The sequence below is a fragment of the Thalassophryne amazonica genome, chromosome 6 (assembly GCF_902500255.1).
Source record: "Thalassophryne amazonica chromosome 6, fThaAma1.1, whole genome shotgun sequence".
NCBI classification, from domain to species: domain Eukaryota; kingdom Metazoa; phylum Chordata; class Actinopteri; order Batrachoidiformes; family Batrachoididae; genus Thalassophryne; species Thalassophryne amazonica.
Window position 1 is genome coordinate 73,188,590 of NC_047108.1, and position 18,130 is coordinate 73,206,719.

At 40.3% G+C, this 18,130-nt stretch overlaps 1 protein-coding gene, 4 non-coding genes and 1 pseudogene across 5 annotated transcripts in view; 2 read left to right on the forward strand and 4 right to left on the reverse strand.

Annotated features, from left to right (window-relative positions):
• Positions 1-441: 441 nt before the first annotated feature.
• On the reverse strand, positions 442-514 carry trnaf-gaa. The gene has a single exon. It is a non-coding gene; the product is annotated as a tRNA-Phe (tRNA).
• A 248-nt stretch (positions 515-762) lies between these two features.
• Positions 763-834, reverse strand: trnah-gug. Its single transcript has one exon. It is a non-coding gene; the product is annotated as a tRNA-His (tRNA).
• A 3,120-nt stretch (positions 835-3,954) lies between these two features.
• LOC117511468 lies at positions 3,955-11,999 on the reverse strand (annotated as a pseudogene).
• A 344-nt stretch (positions 12,000-12,343) lies between these two features.
• On the reverse strand, positions 12,344-12,414 carry trnah-gug. Its single transcript has one exon. It is a non-coding gene; the product is annotated as a tRNA-His (tRNA).
• A 1,217-nt stretch (positions 12,415-13,631) lies between these two features.
• On the forward strand, positions 13,632-13,703 carry trnae-uuc. The gene has a single exon. It is a non-coding gene; the product is annotated as a tRNA-Glu (tRNA).
• Positions 13,704-14,043: 340 nt separating this feature from the next.
• Positions 14,044-18,130, forward strand: part of ccdc115 (coiled-coil domain containing 115) — a 38,305-nt gene continuing 34,218 nt past the window's right edge. Inside the window, 1 exon segment of the mRNA XM_034171490.1 lies at positions 14,044-14,305. Coding sequence (XP_034027381.1) covers positions 14,178-14,305 — 128 coding nt within the window. The 5' untranslated portion in view covers positions 14,044-14,177.

Here is an 18,130-nt window from a genome sequence, read left to right on the forward strand (position 1 = left end):
CCACCAACAGTCACGCCCTGTTCAAAGTCACTTAAATCTCCTTTCTTCCCCATTCCGATGCTCAGTTTGAACTTCAACAAGTCATCTTCATCATGTCTGGATGTCTAAATACATTGAGTTGCTGCCATGTGATTGGCTGATTAGCTGTTTGCCTTAACAACCAATTGAACAGTTGTACTCAATAACTTTTGAGTAACAGTTGTACTTATATTTCTGTACACACAAATTTCTAAACCTGGACATGGTGGACGAAGAGTGGAAGAAATTAAATCTATTAGTAGATATAAGAAGGCCTGAAGCGCATATTTTTTTAGGCAGCAAACCTAAAAGACAGAATTAGAGCAAAATGTGGACTTAAAAAAAAAAAAAAAAAGATTACGACTAAATGTTGCGCTTTACTTTTGCAACTGTTTGAAAATGTTTCCGGAACCAGTTACAAAATGCCGAAACCCGGGATCGAACCAGGGACCTTTAGATCTTCAGTCTAACGCTCTCCCAACTGAGCTATTTCGGCGTTGCAATGAGGGAACAAATCGCTCTGATAGTATAAAGGACAAGGGTTGTATATACACGTTTTTTAAGTTAAATAATAAACGCCTGATGAAGATTAGGCCGATCTCACTGGTTATATTCAGGTTTATAAAAGTTGGTGGTTGTATCGAAGCTCAGTGTTCGTGTTCAAATCACGTCCAACGCACTTCTACACTACAGTGTAGGCACAAAATAAAAAAAATCCCAAGCCATGTCAGGGACTTGAATCCCTGCCGTGACCCGGATTCGAACCGGGGTTGCTGCGGCCACAACGCAGAGTACTAACCACTATACGATCACGGCCAGCTACCGGGAGGTGATAGTAAGATCACCTATTTTACATAAGGGAGTCGAATCCCTAACCCCTAGAAAGCATTTTCCCTCGCTAATGTTTCGCTGCGATGCAGTTGTAGTTTGTAATTTTTATAAAATTTCGTTGTATTCTGAAAATGAAATTTACGGTGGCCGATACAGCCCATAACACTTCTGCAGTTTCGTTGCGAGTGTTTAAGGTTTTCACCTTAAAACAATCGCTTACAAATAAATAAATATATGAATAAAACCCTTCAAAAAAACTGCATCAAAAAATTATTGCAAATTATTAGAAACTGAAAACGAATAAAAAAGCAAACACATAGCAATACTTAACTTGCCTGCAGCCTGCAATACTTAACGTTTTTGTTTTGTTTCGACCAACAATCATACAAACAAAGCGTACGGACAACATGACAGCAAAAAGACGCGTATTTTCAATGCGATCCTTAGTAAAGTAAAGATAATAAAGTACAAGAAAGAAATACCAGAGATAAAATATGTGCAGAAGTCACAGATATCTTAAACATTTCCAGAATAACTGGATAAAAATAACTAATCCGGGAAAAAGGATTAAAAGTACATCAAAACACTTCTTGTTGTAAAAATTCGTTATATAGGTGATACTTAACCACAGACTTAAAACTAACTAGAATGCTACAAGACCTGACAGCTAATGTTAAGTTAGAGTGAGGAAAATAAGTATTTGAACACCCTGTGATTTTGCAAGTTCTCCCACTTAGAAATCATGGAGGGGTCTGAAATTTTTATCTTAGGTGCATGTCCACTGTGAGAGACATAATCTAAAAAAAAAAAAAAAAATCCGGAAATCACAATGTATGATTTTTTAAAATAATTTATTTGTATGTTACTGCTGCAAATAAGTATTTGAACACCTGTGAAAATCAATTTTAATATTTGGTACAGTAGCCTTTGTTTGCAGTTACAGAGGTCAAACGTTTCCTGTAGTTTTTCACCAGGTTTGCACACACTGCAGCAGGGATTTTGGTCCACTCCTCCATACAGATCATCTCTAGATCTTTCAGGTTTGTAGTTTCAGCTCCCTCCAAAGATTTTCTATTGAGTTCAGGTCTGGACACTGGCCAGGTCACTCCAGGACCTTGAAATGCTTCTTACGGAGCCCCTCCTTAGTTGCCCTGGCTGCGTGTTTGGTGTCATTGTCATGCTGCAAGACCCAGTCATGACCCATCTTCAATGCTGTTACTGAGGGAAGGAGGTTGTTTGCCAAAATCTTGCAGTACATGACCCCATCCATCCTCCCTTCAATACGGTGCAGTTGTCCTGTCCCCTTTGCAGAAGAGCACCCCCAGAGTATGATGTTTCCACCCCCATGCCTCATGGTTGGGATGATTTTCTTGGGGTTGTTCTCATCCTCTAAACATGGTAAGTGGAGTTGATTCCAAAAAGCTCTATTTTGGTCTCATCTGACCACATGACCTTCTCCCATGCCTCCTCTGGATCATCCAGATGGTCACTGGTGAACTTCAAACAGGCCTGGACATGTGCTGGCTTGAGCAGGGGGACCTTGCTATCCTGCAGGATTTTAAACCATGACAGCATCATGTGTTACTAATGTAATCTTTGTGACTGTGGTCCCAGCTCTCTTCAGGTCATTGACCAGGTCCTCCTGTGTAGTTCTGAGCTTTCTCAGAATCATCCTTACCCCACAAAGTGAGATCTTGCATGGAATCTCAGACCAAGGGAGATTGACAGTCATCTTGTGTTTCTTCCACTTTCTAATAAATAATCATCAGTTGTTGTCTTCTACCAAGCTGCTTGCCTGTTGTCCTGTAGTCCATCCCAGCCTTGTGCAGGTCTACAGTTTTGTCCCTGGTGTCCTTAGACAGCTCTTTGGTCTTGGCTATGGTGGACAGGTTGGAGTGTGATTGATTGTGTGAACAGGTGTCTTTTATACAGGTAACAAGTTTAAACAGGTGCAATTAATACAGGTAAAGAGTGCAGAATAAGAAGGCTTCTTAAAGAAAAATTAACAGGTCTGTGTGAGCCAGAATTCTTGCTGGTTGGTAGGTGTCAAATACTTATTTGCAGCAGTAACATACAAATAAATTATATATAAAAAAAAAAAATCATACATTGTGATTTCAGGATTTTATTTTTTTTTTAAGATTATGTCTCTCACAGTGGACATGCACCTAAAATGAAAATTTCAGACCCCTCCATGATTTCTAAGTGGGAGAACTTGCAAATCGCAGAGTGTTCAAATACTTATTTTCCTCACTGTATATTAAAAGCTTTGCTAGCTCTGTGTACACAAAGGTAGACTTAACCCATGCTTTGACATGAGGTAACTGTAGAGAGGATGATGGAAGGTAAATTTGAACCAAGCTGAGCTGATGTGAAAAATATGAAGGAGCCATAGCATGAAGAATTTTGAATGCAAGGTTTAGCTTGAATTTTGAAACATGCATGTGTTCTGACAACATATTGACCCATAGGAACTCCTCAGCACCTACATGTGTTTTGACACAGCCAAGAGTACCGTGATATGCAGGCATAGTTAGCTTGCAGATACCATATATAGAATTTGATAACGTGTCTGCTGCTAATTCAAACAACACACGTTTTGGTTATAGCCACAACACACACTCATCTTCAACTGCTTATCTTGGGTTGCACTGGGCTGGAGCCCAGCAGTCATAGGGCATGAGGCAGGGTACACCATGGACAGGACGACAGTCAGTCACAGGGCCACATATAGACAAACACATATACCCCCGCGCACACACCTATAGACAATTTAAAGTTTCCAATCCACTTAACCTGCATATCTTCCTCCTTCTCCATGAAGAACCAGAGGGAACCACACAAAACACATCATCATTACCGACCCTCTTAATCTGAAAACGTACAAGATGACAGCATTTATTGTTTCTGAGTTAACAATACTGAGTGGATGGACTCATTTACCTGTTCAGTCACTGCATTCTGCAGGGTATAAGCACCTAGGCATTTGCAATGCCTAGGAAAAGGCACAAATGACATAATTACAATTTAAAGTTTACTTAATTGTTTTATTTAGGAACTTTGTTTGTATACTCAGCATCTTTGCCTGATTCATTTTTGTGCAACCAGTCAGTTCTGCATGTCTGTCTTCATTTCTTTTTAGCTTTTTGTGTCTTGATGACATCTGCGTGAATCTGAGCTGCTGACAGTTGTCTCCATGCGTCCACAATGAGCAGCAGTGGTGTGACGATCCACAGTGTGTTCATGAAGACAAAGTAGAACCAGAAGTAGACGGGTGTCCAAACTCACTGTGGATATAGCCATCTCTGTGCTCTGTGAAGAAATAAAGCACCGCCCCCATAGAGCTGACCTGGAAACAGATGACAGATTTTAGGTGTAACAGCTGCATGACTTCCCAGAAAGCATGAACTTTTGATAGCCCATGAGCCAAGTAAGTGCTGGTAACCAGAAGACGGTAACCAAAATGATCCAGTCTCACTATATCATGGCTTACACAAAAATGCATGACGACAGGCTGAATGAAATGCTTACACAAGGGCCAAACTTAAAAATGCTGCAATCATGTTGTGCAAAGCCGTGCCTGATGTTCTAATGCTTTTACAACCCCAGTTCCAATGAAGTTGGGACGTTGTGTGAAATGTAAATAAAAACTGAATACAATGATTTGCAAATCCTCTTCAACCTATATTCAATTGAACACACCACAAAGACAAGATATTTAATGTTCAAACTGATAAGACTTTTGTGTAAATGTCTGCTCATTTTGAAATGGATGCCTAAAACACATTTCAAAAAAGCTGGGACAGGGGCAACAAAATATTGGGAAAGTTGATGAATTCTCAAAGAACACCTGTTTGGAACATTCCACAGGTGAGCAAGTTAATTGGAAACAGGTGTGTGTCATGATTGGGTATAAAGGGGCATCCCCAAAGTCTCAGCCTGTTCACAAGCAAAGATGGGGCGAGGATCACCACTTTGTGAACAAGTGCATGAAAAAATATTCCAACAGTTTAAGAGCAATGTTTCTCAATGTTCAATTGCAAGGAATTTAGGGATTCCATCATCTACAGTCCATAATATAATCAGAAGATTCAGAGAAACTGGAGAACTTTCTACACGGTAAGCGGCAAGGCCGAAAAGCAACACTGATGCCCATGACCTTCGAGCCCTCAGGCGACACTGTATTAAAAACTGACATTGTGTAAAGGATCTTACCACGTGGGCTCAGGAACACTTCAGAAACGATTGTCAGTTCAATTTATTTTCATTTATATAGAGCCAAATCACAACAGAGTTGCCTCAAAACACTTCACACAGGTAAGGTCTAACCTTACCAACCCCAGAGCAACAGTGGTAAGGAAAAACTCCCTCTGAGGAAGAAACCTCAAGCAGACCAGACTCAAAGGGGTGACCCTCTGCTTGGGCTATGCTATAAACATAAATTACAGAACAATTCACGGACGAATATACAAGAAATGCTATTGGCACACAGGACAGGAGGCTCGCCAACACGAATACAACTCCCATCTCTGGATGGAGCTGCACCTTAAACAGAGGAAAAACACAATCAGGCATTAGAAAGACAAAAAATACTGTATAATTGCCAGCATTAAACAACAAGAAAAACAGAGAAATACTAAGGTGATTGCTGGCCACTAGCCCTAAACTTCACTAAAAGACCCAGAATTTAGGTAAAGTTGAGGCCCGCAGCTCGCCTCCAATTACTAATAAAATGAATTAAAAGAGTTAAAAAGCGTTAAAACAAAACTGTACCAGTATGCTAGCCATATGAAATGGGAAAATAAGTGCGTCTTAAGTCCGGACTTGAAAATCTCCACAGACTCTGACTGTTTTATTGAACAGGAGAATCATTACACAGAAACAGGGGCACGATAAGAGAAAGCTCTGTGACCCGCAGACTTCTTATTCACCTTAGGGACACAAAGTAGTCCTGCACCCTGAGAACGTAAAGCCGGGCCGGTACGTAAGGTTTAATTAGGTCAGCTAGGTAGGGAGGTGCCAGTCCATGAATAATTTTATAGGTTAGTAGCAGAACCTTAAAATCTGACCTCACTGGGACAGAAAGCCAGTGAGGGATGCCCAAAATGGGTGTAATGTGGTTGTACTTTCTGCTTCGTGTCAAAAGTCTGGCAAATTGATGCCGATGTCTCACTGGACCAAGAACCATCATTTCAGTCTTATCAGAGTTTTAAAAGTAGGAAGTTCTAGACATCCAACTTCTCACTGCTACAAGGCAATCTTCTAAGGATTTTATGTGAACGAGATTACCAGCAGTTATCGGCATGTATAACTAAGTATCTCTGCAGAGCAGTGAAAGGTAATCCCAAACGCTGCAATATGTGCCCAAGGGGCGCTATATAAAGGGAGAAAGCAGGGGGGGCCGAAGACAGACCCCTGTGGAACCCAATATTCATGTCACTAAGGTAGAGGTAGTGTTACTGTACAAACACAGTGGAGAACGACTGGTCAAGTATGACGTCAGCCATGCAAGGGCACTCCAGTAATCCCAAAATGATTTTTTCCAGCCTATCAAGTAGAATATGATGATCCACTGTACAAAGGCAGCACTGAGATCTAACAGCAACAGAACCGTAGTGGTGTCCGAATCTATTGTAAGCAGAAGATCATTCACCACTTTAGTGAGAGCCGTCTCATGTGGAATGATATTTCTAAAAGCAGACTGCAGTGGCTCAAAGAGATTATTCTCAGTAAGATAGTCTACGAGCTGCCGTGACACCACTTTTTCTAGAATTTTAGAGAAAAAATGATAGATTTTGACATCGGCCCGATAGTTTTTCAATACACTATCAATCAATCAATCAATTTTTTTTTATATAGCGCCAAATCACAACAACAAGTTGCCCCAAAGGCGCTAGGGTCAAGATTAGGTTTCTTAAGTAATGGTTTAGTCACTGCAGATTTGAAACATTTTAGGAACAGATCCAGAAGTAAGAAAGATTAATCATTTCCAGCAGTCGGCCCAAGAGTGGGCCACAGGTCCTTAAACACAGTATCATCACTACATCTACAAGTGCAAGTTAAAACTCTACCATGCAAAGCGAAAGCCATACATCAACAACCAGAAACACCGCTGCCTTCTCTGGGCCCGACGCCTCATTTGAAATGGACAGACCACAAAGTGGAAAAGTGTGCTGTGTCTGATGAGTCCACATTTCAAATTGTTTTTGGAAATCATGGATGTCGTGTCCTCCAGACAAAAGAGGAAAAAGACTATCCAGATTGTTACCAGCGCAAAGTTCAAAAGCCAGCATCTGTGATGGTATGGGGGTGTGTTCGTGCCCATGGCATGGGCAACATCTGTGATGGCACCATCAATACTGAAAGGTACATCCAGGTTTTGGAGCAACACATGCTGCCATCCAAGCAACGTCTTTTTCAGGGACGTCCCTGCTTATTTCAGCAAGACAATGCCAAGCCACATTCTGCACGTGTTACAGCGTGGCTTCGTAGTAAAAGAGTGCGGGTACCAGACTGGCCTGCCTGCAGTCCAGACCTGTCGTCCATTGAAAATGTGTGGCGCATTATGAAGTGCAAAATACGACAACAGAGACCCCGGAATGTTGAACAACTGAAGTCGTACATCAAGCAAGAATGGGAAAGAATTCCACCTACAAAGCTTCAGCAATTAGTGTCCTCAGTTCCAAAACGCTTATTGAGTGTCGTTAGAAGGAAAGGTGATGTAACACAGTGGTCAACATACCACTGTCCCAGCTTTTTTTGAAACCTGTTGCAGGCATCCATTTCAAAAATGAGCAAATATTTGCACAAAAACAATAAAGTTTATCAGTTTGAACATTAAATATCTTGTCTTTGTGGTGTATTCAATTGAATATAGGTTGAACAGGATTTCAAATCATTGTATCTGTTTTTATTTACATTTCACACAACATCCCAACTTTCATTGTAATTGGGGTTGTACTATGAGGAAATGTTCATTACAGTGTTTGTGCTATATTCTGTCAGCCCCTGAAACCTGCACATATATTATTACATTGCACTTTAATTATAATTATATTTCTTGCAGCTAAGACTTATTTGCACTCTTTTGTTACCTCTATTCTTAATAATGTTGAACACCTCTACTTAGTGGCATTTTTACATGTATCTTCTTTACCCTTCATATATTATTAAGCATTTACAGTTCTATGTTTTATCTTTAAATTACTTGCAACTGTCATTTTGCTGTGCATTAAGAAAGTTTTAGAATCTGGAAATGCATAAATCATTATTCAATGAGCCTCAGGACCTGTATAGGACTTATTTCTTCATAGTCAAAAACTTCTTCCAGGTATCATCAGTCATCCAGTTTGGTCCACAAGGTGGAATTCTGCTAGAATTGTGGCTATTTTTCAAGAGTAATGTCTGTTTGATCTTGATTTTTTTTTTTTTTTTAACAAATTTGTTGCTTGTAACAGAATTTGAAAGACTGCTTCAGTTACTGCAATAATATAAACTGAATGAAGACAAAGGTTTGTAACCTAGAGAGATTATGGAGCTGCAGTACAAATCTGTATGGCTTGTTGGTTAGAAGGCAAACACAGCCCAAAAGCAGAATGGCCCCAGATCCAGGATGTCCCGTCTCCACACACACAGTAAAGTTATCTGCTCTAGATAGAAAGAAAAACATGCCATGTTCTTATAGTCCTGTCTCTATTAATTCTTCATAAATTCAAACATAGGTAGTTTGTAAATGAGAACTCACATAACATATCTGCTGTCTCCTTTGGAATACTCCTTCCCTGTGATAGAGGAATATAAGCAACATGAATGAAATCAACATGAATCAAAGCTGTGTGTGTGTGTGTGTGTGCATGCACCTGTCTGTGCATACTCACACAGTTGTGAAAGGAAGCTCTGGTCTCTTGGAATGATATCATAATAAAGTGAGAACCAGCCCTCGATGACACTATGTATGAAGCCGCACACAGCAAACCAGCACACAGCTAGACGCCTCCATGACCCCAGACGCCTGGTGGGCTCCTTCCAGCGGTGATCAGGTAGGTCACAATCACAAGTGTCACAGAAGCAGAAAACAGAAACACCAGGATCTCTGACATGGATCGATCATTGGCCACATAGCTGGGTTATGTGAAGATCCCTCGGCCAGTATGGGTGAAGAACTCCAGCTCTGAAGTGGTGTCCATCACCTGTCTGAAGGAAGATGGTGGGCACTTTGAAATTTTAGACTATGGCCTATGCTCAAGTTATTACAACCCCTGGCAAAAATTATGGAATCACCGGCCCTCGGAGGATGTTCATTTTGTTGTTAATTTGTAGAAAAAAGCAGATCACAGACCATGACACAAAACTAAAGTCATTTCAAATGGCAACTTTCCTGGCTTAAGAAACACTATAAGAAATCAAGAAAAAAATTGTGGCAGTCAGTAACAGTTACTTTTTTAGACCAAGCAGAGGAAAAAAAATATGGACTCACTCAATTCTGAGGCATAAATTATGGAATCCCCTGTAAATTTCCATCCCCAAAACTAACACCTGCATCAAATCAGATCTGCTCCTTGACATTAACCCTATGTCATGAAATTGACCCTATGTGTCTTTTTGCAAGGAATGTTTTCACAGTTTTTGCTCTATGGCAAGATGCATTATCTTCTTGAAAAATGATTTCATCATCCTAAACATCAGAAAAGTGTCCCAAAATATCAACGTAAACTTGTGCATTTATTGATGATGTAATGACAGCCATCTCCCCAGTGCCTTTACATGACATGCAAGCCCCATATCATCAGTGACTGTGGAAACTTTACGTTGTCTTCAGGCAGTCATCTTTATAAATCTCATTGGAACGGCACCAAACAAAAGTTCCAGCATCATCACTTGCCCAATGCAGATTCGAGATTCATCACTGAATATGACTTTCATCCAGTCAAGCCACAGTCCACAATTGCTTTTCCTTAGCCATTGTAACCCTTGTTTTTTCTGTTTAGGTGTTAATGATGGCTTTCGTTTAGCTTTTTCTGTAGTAATCCCATTTCCTTTAGGCGGTTTCTTACAGTTCGGTCACAGACGTTGACTCCAGTTTCCTCCCATTCGTTCCTCATTTGTTTTTGTTGTGCATTTTCGATTTTGAGACATATTGCTTTAAGTTTTCTGTCTTGACGCTTTGATGTCTTCCTGGTCTACCAGTATGTTTGCCTTTAACAACCTTCCCATGTTGTTTGTATTTGGTCCAGTTTAGACACAGCTGACTGTGAACAACCAACATCTTTTGCAACATTGCGTGATGATTTACCTCTTTTAAGAGTTTGATAATCCTCTCCTTTGTTTCAACTGACCATCTCTCGTGTTGGAGCCATGATTCATGTCAGTCCACTTGGTGCAACAGCTCTCCAAGGTGTGATCACTCCTTTATAGATGCAGATTAACAAGCAGATGTGATTTGATGCAGGTGTTAGTTTGGGGATGAAAAATTACAGGGTGATTCCATAATGTAATTCCCTCAGAATTGAGTGAGTCCATATTTTTTTCCTCTGCTTGGTCTAAAAAAGTAACCGTTACTGACTGCCACATATCTTTTTTTCTGATTTCTTATAGTGTTTCTTAAAGCCACAAAGTTGCCATTTGAAATGACTTTAGTTTTGTGTCATGTCTGTGATCTGCTTTTTTTCTACAAAATTAACAACTGAATGAAACATCCTCCGGCCGGTGATTCCATACTTTTTGCCAGGGGTTGTATATGAAATGACTTGAACCTGATTTTGTCATTTCTCCCCCCCATACACTAATTTTCATACTGTTTTGTGTCATTGCCTATATCTGTGTGTGTTTGTGTCAGATTTGAATCATTTGCTTCTGGCTGTGTTCACATTATCATCTGAAGTACACTGAACCTAATTTTTGCCACTCCTCGCATTCCACTTTTTTTTTTTTTTTTGGTAAACTTTAAACACACCAAAATCAGATTTTGTGTGTGTTGGGGAGGGGGAGGGGGTAAATTCATCTACGCTGTTGGCCAGTCATCTTGCATTTAGGATGAATAGACTTCATTCCCAAACCTGAGGTCTCAGCTGTCCAGCAACCTTGCAAATAACTTAAATGGTTTAGTGTTACACTTAGTATTCTGTAGCCTTAAACACCTAAAAAGCTTCTGAGTCCTCTGTCTGTGACTCCAAATTCATTTTCTGGATGGGGCAGTAATCCATGGTTTGACTTGCTCTGCCAGAATACTGTAGCCAATCCTCTCTATGTTAAACACGAAATATTAAGTCAAAGTTTAACACTGAATGTCGGCAGTATGATATGCTAATAGGTTGTTTGTTATTTGCTCAAATTATCTTCATATCTGACTGTATTTGAGAAGGGGATGACTTCACAAAACTAATGTCCGACCTTATCAATAACAGTGAATTCATTGAAATATTGTGAAACATTTAGCTGAGCTTCAGTATCCATAAAGCTGTATATAGTGCAAAGGCTCATGGGAAATGTAAAGATGTGCAAAGAACTTAAATCAAATACAGGCCACTGTAAACTGTCCACAACAGAAAGGGGGAAAAAAGATTCATGTCACTTCAGGTAGTAATGTGAATGTGGCATTAGGCCACAAGAGCAACAACTTACAATTATTTCATCTCTCAATTCATTTACCCATTATTTTTAGTGATCAGCTAGTCTATAAAATGTATTTATAGATTAGTCTATTAAATATAACCAAAACTATGTAAAGTTACATAAAATTTCAATTTTCCAAAGACCGAAGTAAAGTCTTCAAATGTCTTATTTTGTCCAACCAACAGTATCAAACTCCAACATTCGGTTTGATATCAAACATTCTATTATATTTATACAAACCAGAGAAATTGTGTAAATTGTCAACGTCTGCAAATTCAATTAATCTGAATCAAACCTATACAACATTAATTACTTATAATAGTTATCTGTTCCTGCACAATATTGCACGTCTCCTACTATATCTGGTACTTACCGGTGTAAAGAGTGTAGAATAAAACCTGTAGTCAGAGATAAACGCGGAACTTTCATTAGATGGGCGGTCACAGTTCTGACTTCAGCGACCAATCCGGTAACAGAATGCATGGAGCGTGAGCGCTTTGGGCTCGTTGATTGGCTGCCTTGTCTCGGAACACCGTCATTCTCGGATTCAACGACCAATCATAAATCAGCCGTCAAATACGAGTCAACCTTGCTTTTTCCTCATCCACTCGGTCAAAAGTAGTATATGGTTTAATATATTTTGCAGGAGCCATCTGTCAAACAACCAAAATCATTTTTCGGTGTTTTACCTCAAATCTTTCATTTGTTCTGGCTGCAGAAAACCAAACAGCCGCATTACGCTTTACGGGTGTAAATGTTACATGGGCGGTAAAAGTGCGCAAAATCTGCGATTGCGAATTAAATGTTAACGTGTACAATCAAAAACGTTTTATAATAGAAAAAAAAAAGTTTGCTCCCAAGCCGTGTCAGGGAGTTCATTCCCTGCCGTGACCCGGATTCGAACCGGGGTTGCTGCGGCCACAACGCAGAGTACTACCACTATACGATCACGGCGAGCTACCGGGAGGTGTGCTTCAATATCGTCAGAATCTTTAAATACAGTGGTTCCATGCGGTGATAATATTGTAGGGTTGAATCGGCGATAATGTAAATGAGAACGTTTGAGTTAGCTTGTGCAGACAACAGTATAAAAATATTTTTTTTTTCAATTAATTAATTAATTTTATTTATATAGCGCCAAATCACAACAAACAGTTGCCCCAAGGCGCTTTATATTGTAAGGCAAGGCCATACAATAATTACGTAAAAACCCCAATGGTCAAAACGACCCCCTGTGAGCAAGCACTTGGCTACAGTGGGAAGGAAAAACTCCCTTTTAACAGGAAGAAACCTCCAGCAGAACCAGGCTCGGGAGGGGCAGTCTTCTGCTGGGACTGGTTGGGGCTGAGGGAGAGAACCAGGAAAAAGACATGCTGTGGAGGGGAGCAGAGATCGATCACTAATGATTAAATGCAGAGTGGTGCATACAGAGCAAAAAGAGAAAGAAACACTCAGTGCATCATGGGAACCCCCCAGCAGTCTAAGTCTATAGCAGCATAACTAAGGGATGGTTCAGGGTCACCTGATCCAGCCCTAACTATAAGCTTTAGCAAAAAGGAAAGTTTTAAGCCTAATCTTAAAAGTAGAGAGGGTGTCTGTCTCCCTGATCTGAATTGGGAGCTGGTTCCACAGGAGAGGAGCCTGAAAGCTGAAGGCTCTGCCTCCCATTCTACTCTTACAAACCCTAGGAACTACAAGTAAGCCTGCAGTCTGAGAGCGAAGAGCTCTATTGGGGTGATATGGTACTACGAGGTCCCTAAGATAAGATGGGACCTGATTATTCAAAACCTTATAAGTAAGAAGAAGAATTTTAAATTCTATTCTAGAATTAACAGGAAGCCAATGAAGAAAGGCCAATATGGGTAAATAATAATGATGATTACTATGATAGTGAAACTCACCAAACGAAAAAGAGCAACGAATGAGGATGAACTCTTGATTCACCTGATCAAACTCGAAAGTAACGTTGCTGTATGAAGTGTCTGCAGGTAACACGGTAAAGGAAGCAGAGAGCGATAATCAGACAAATGCAAACTCAAAACATCGCTAAATAACGCTTGTGTTTCAAACCTTGTTTTACTGATAACAATACCCATATATGTTGTATTGCAGTGAATACTGACTGAATTATGCAGTCTATGTAAGAACTTATTTCATTAGCTTGCAACGTGTCCCATATGGTCTAGCGGTTAGGATTCCTGGTTTTCACCCAGGCGGCCCGGGTTCGACTCCCGGTATGGGAATCACTGTTTTATATTTTTATTTATTTTTTTTAATTAAGTAGAAATCGTGTAGTTTCTGTTCAGCTATAAAATCAATGCAGATCTATACGTTCCAAAGACTTCTTTAAAACTGCGATAGAGCCCACCAGGACAGACGAAATGGTGCTTTTCCATGCACCCACCGCTAGATGGCGGAAACGTAGCGGTGCTCGAGCTCTGTTAGCCTTTTGCACAGAGCAAAGCCATAAAGATATATATATACATACATATATTTTTAAATTAACTCTTTTAAATAAGATTTTGTAGCTGAATAACATGCTGCACATTTTGATTATTTTCGGTTGTTGCATCTTTTTAACGAGTGACACCTACGTCACGTGTGGCGTCACATGATGCTAAACGGAAGTAGTGACTTGGGCGAACCTAAAGGAGTAGAGATTTTAAATGAACATAAACAAAACGTAGATAGCGGGTGCAAAAAAAAAAAAAGCCGACATGGGTTTGTCAGAGCTGGAAGAAAGTTGTGTGTTACTGGATGAGAAGGTTCTTCGATTCATGGAGCAGTTGGAGGTTTTGGAGGAGAAACGAGCCGCTCTCAACTCCCTCATCGAGCAGGTCGTACAGTGAACCTTTAAAACGTCATTTTACCTGGAAGGAAGTGGCTATTCATACGTAGCCGTATTAATAATTATAAATTCAATTTAAAATCAGCTAGATGCCAGCAGCTGGACTTCTTGTGTATCAAAAACGTGTTGCTGTGCATTTCAGTATGAACCGAGGTTATTAATTAATATGTTGATCAAGAAATCTATTGATTATTTAGTCATTTCAGCGCCACTGTGTAAATTATATTAGGATATATATTTGGATTTTATTAATTTGAAGGTATCCATGTATTCGTCCCATGACTTGTTTAAAGAAAACTGGCTGTACATTTAGGTTGTCCAATTATTATTTTCCTAAATGAATATGTACATGTCGCGGACATGACGCGACCCCCCCCACTTTTAATTTATTACTTTATTATTATTATTATTTATTTATTTTATTTATTTATTTGCCTTTCAGCTCCCCAGACCTCCCACCTTTTTAAGCATTTTTCTTTTTTTTTTAATAATATGGCCAAATTATCATATTGCAATATTTTCATATAAATATGATATAAGATATGACTATGAATTCAAACAAAGTGGAGCAACAGTGAAAATTAAACATTCTTAAACAAAACAGTAATAATACCACAGTCATTTTGCACTCATCAAGCTTAGGATGCAGTGCCCTCCAAAAGTATTGGAACACTTGGTATTTCACACATATTATTTTAGAAAGATTAAAAATAAGATTATAAAATCAAACCATTGTGCCTTGTGATAGAATCACTATGATGACCGCTCCAAGATGGCGGCCGCATTCCTTGGGCCACAGCAACCAATGCAGCGTCGTACTCCTCTTTATAATGTCTATGTTTGTGTGCTGTCGGCCTTGTGATACATGGAATATAGACCTGGAATGGACGTGCGCGCCTCAATCTATTAACGTCGCTCAGGACAGGAAGGCGCCATTACTAAGGGTGGAGATGTGCAGATCATCAATAATAAGCTGACCGCTTTTTTTGCACTAGCGTCGCTATTTCTTAACGGATTTTAATAAATGTAGGCTTGTTTTAAAGCCTGTTGAAAGCTCTTTCCAATGAACCTATGCATGTGTGGGTGAAAAAAAAAAAACTTATGTAAAATGCAGAAATTTGGGGAAATTATGACAAACCGCTGCTTTTCTCGCTCTATTGTCGCTATTTGTTAACAGAGTTTAATAAAAGTAGGCTTGTTTTAAAGCCCTTTAATTGCTCTTTCTAATGAGCCCATACATGCCTGGGTAGAAAAATTTTTTTTTATGTAAAGCGTGGAAATGTGGGGGAAAATATGCCATTCTGTTCATTTACTGTGATGATTTTTTTTTTCCTGTCATCATAATTCTCAATGGATTTTTATAAATGAGGCCTTGTTAGTTGTATTCAAGCTGATTAAAAGTTCTAACGAACCCATACATGCCTGGATAAAAAATTCTTATGTGTTAAAATATAAATCTGAAGTATGCCTTGGCATTGTGGTCATTTACCTTGCTGTTTCTGTGTAGGCTCTCAGTTGTCCATGTGGTTTCCATAGTAGAGAAGCTTGAATCTTTGACTGGACTGGGTTGCTTGACATGAGGACCTTTCGCTTCAAATCGCAGAAGCTTCCTCAGCTAAAATTCTTGCTCTGGAAATGCATGAAGCAAAAGGCACTAGAAGCAGGTCACACAGCAGAAAAGATCCAGCACAGTTACCTTAGTAGGATTTTGGGTCTTAGAATTAGAAGGCTTCATTTTAAAATATTAGACCTCCAAAATAATGTGGATAGTCTGCACAAAATGTTAGAAACTTTAGTGGGGGAAGAGGCCCATAATAAGATCACAAAGTTCATAGTTAAAATCCAAATGGCTGAGCATTTAAAAAGTAAGGAGCGGCAAATCAGGAAGTTTCACAACCTTTTAGTGCAGAAAAGGCGTACTTTCAGTGGGAGTATTTTTAAAGATACACCCAAACAAATTAGTGACAACAGGGAAAATTGGGTACAGAATCTCTCCAACAGGGTTCTTACACAGGCAGAAAAGGATGTGCTCACCAAAGGACTAAATTTCTCAGTGACCCCTAAACATATTCCGACAGTAGATTACATCACTGCAGTAGAGTCAGCCATTAAACATAACAGTTTGTCAGAGTCAGAAGCTGGATATCTCCGACTAGAGTCACAGCAGTGCTGAACAGTGCTAAGCCTCCTCCGTCCAACATCATAGGAGAAGAACGGAAAGCTTTGTCAGCACTGCAAAAGGACCAAAGCATCCTTATCTTGCCAGCGGATAAAGGCAGATGCACTGTGGTCCTGAACACATCGGACTACGAGGCAAGATCAACAACTTGCTCAGTGACTCCAGCACATACGACGTCTGTAGAGAGACCCCACGAGCGGCTATAAGAAGAAAATCATTAGCTACCTCCAAAACCTGGAGAAAGAGGGACTCATCGACAGGCAGACATACTACAGACTGTACCCTGGGGATGCCACTTCCGTGCATCTATGGACTGCCCAAATCCACAAACAGGATGTGCCACTCAGGCCTATTGTATGTAGCACAGATTCCATCACGTACAATTTGGCCAAGTACCTCAAGTGGATTTTGGCTCCTCCAGTGGGTAACTCAGACCACCACGTGGAGAACACACAAGATTTTGTGAACAAGATCAAGGGACCTACAGCTGGAGGCAGATGAAACTATGGTGTCATTTGATGTGACATCGTTGTTCACCTGCATCCCCACTGTTGAGGCCGTCTCAGCTGTGAAGCAGAGACTGCTGGAGGATGTGTCTCTACTTGAAAGGACCAAACTCACACCAGACCACATCTGCCAACTCTTGGAGATCTGTCTTAACGCCACGTATTTCCTGTTTAGGGGGAATTACTACAGACAGATTCATGGTTGTGCAATGAGGTCTCCGGTATCCCTATTGTGGCCAATCTGTACATGGAGTGAGTGGAGGAAGACAGCCTTGACGTCTTTTCACGGGCATCTCTCCCAGTCACTGGTTCAGATATGTTGGTGACACATAGGTTAAAATCAAGCAACAGCAAGTTGAGGACTTTACAGAACACATCAACTCGGTGGACACCAATATCAAGTTCACAAGTGAGGATGCCAGAAACAACCATTTAGCCTTCTTGGACTGTGATGTTACGATTGGAGAGAACAGGCAGCTCCAGACAGGGGTTTACAGAAAACCAACTCACACTGACCAATATCTGCTCTTTGGCTCAAACCACCCCCTTGAACACAAGCTCGGGTGATCAGGACGCTTCAACACAGAGCCCTACAGGTGCCCACAACTGCAGAGGGAAGGGCTAAAGAACAACAACGTGTCCGGAAAGCCCTCACAGTATGTGGATACCCATGATGGTCCCTGGACAAAGTGCAGAACAAAAAGACCAGATAGACAGGAAACGGAGACAAGAAGAAGAGTGTCTTGCCCTTATTTAGCAGGAGTAGGGGAAAAACTACAGAGGATCTTCAGACAGCACAAAATCCCAGTTTACTTTAAACCGGTTAACACCTTGAGACAGAAATTAGTTCACCCTAAGGACATGATCCCTAGTTACAAACAGAGCAATGTAGTGTATTCTATCAGATGTCAGGAAAACTGTAAGGAACACTACATAGGTGAAACGAAGCAACCTTTACACAAAAGGCTATACCAGCACCGCAGAGAGGGCGCCAGTGGACCTCAGTCTGTGGTTCATCTCCACCTTAAAGACACTAACCACACGTTTGAGGACCAAGAAGTTCAAATATTAGCCAGAGAGAAGAAATGGTTTGAGAGAGGGGTCAAGGAGGCATTCTTTGTGAAACGTTTGAAACCC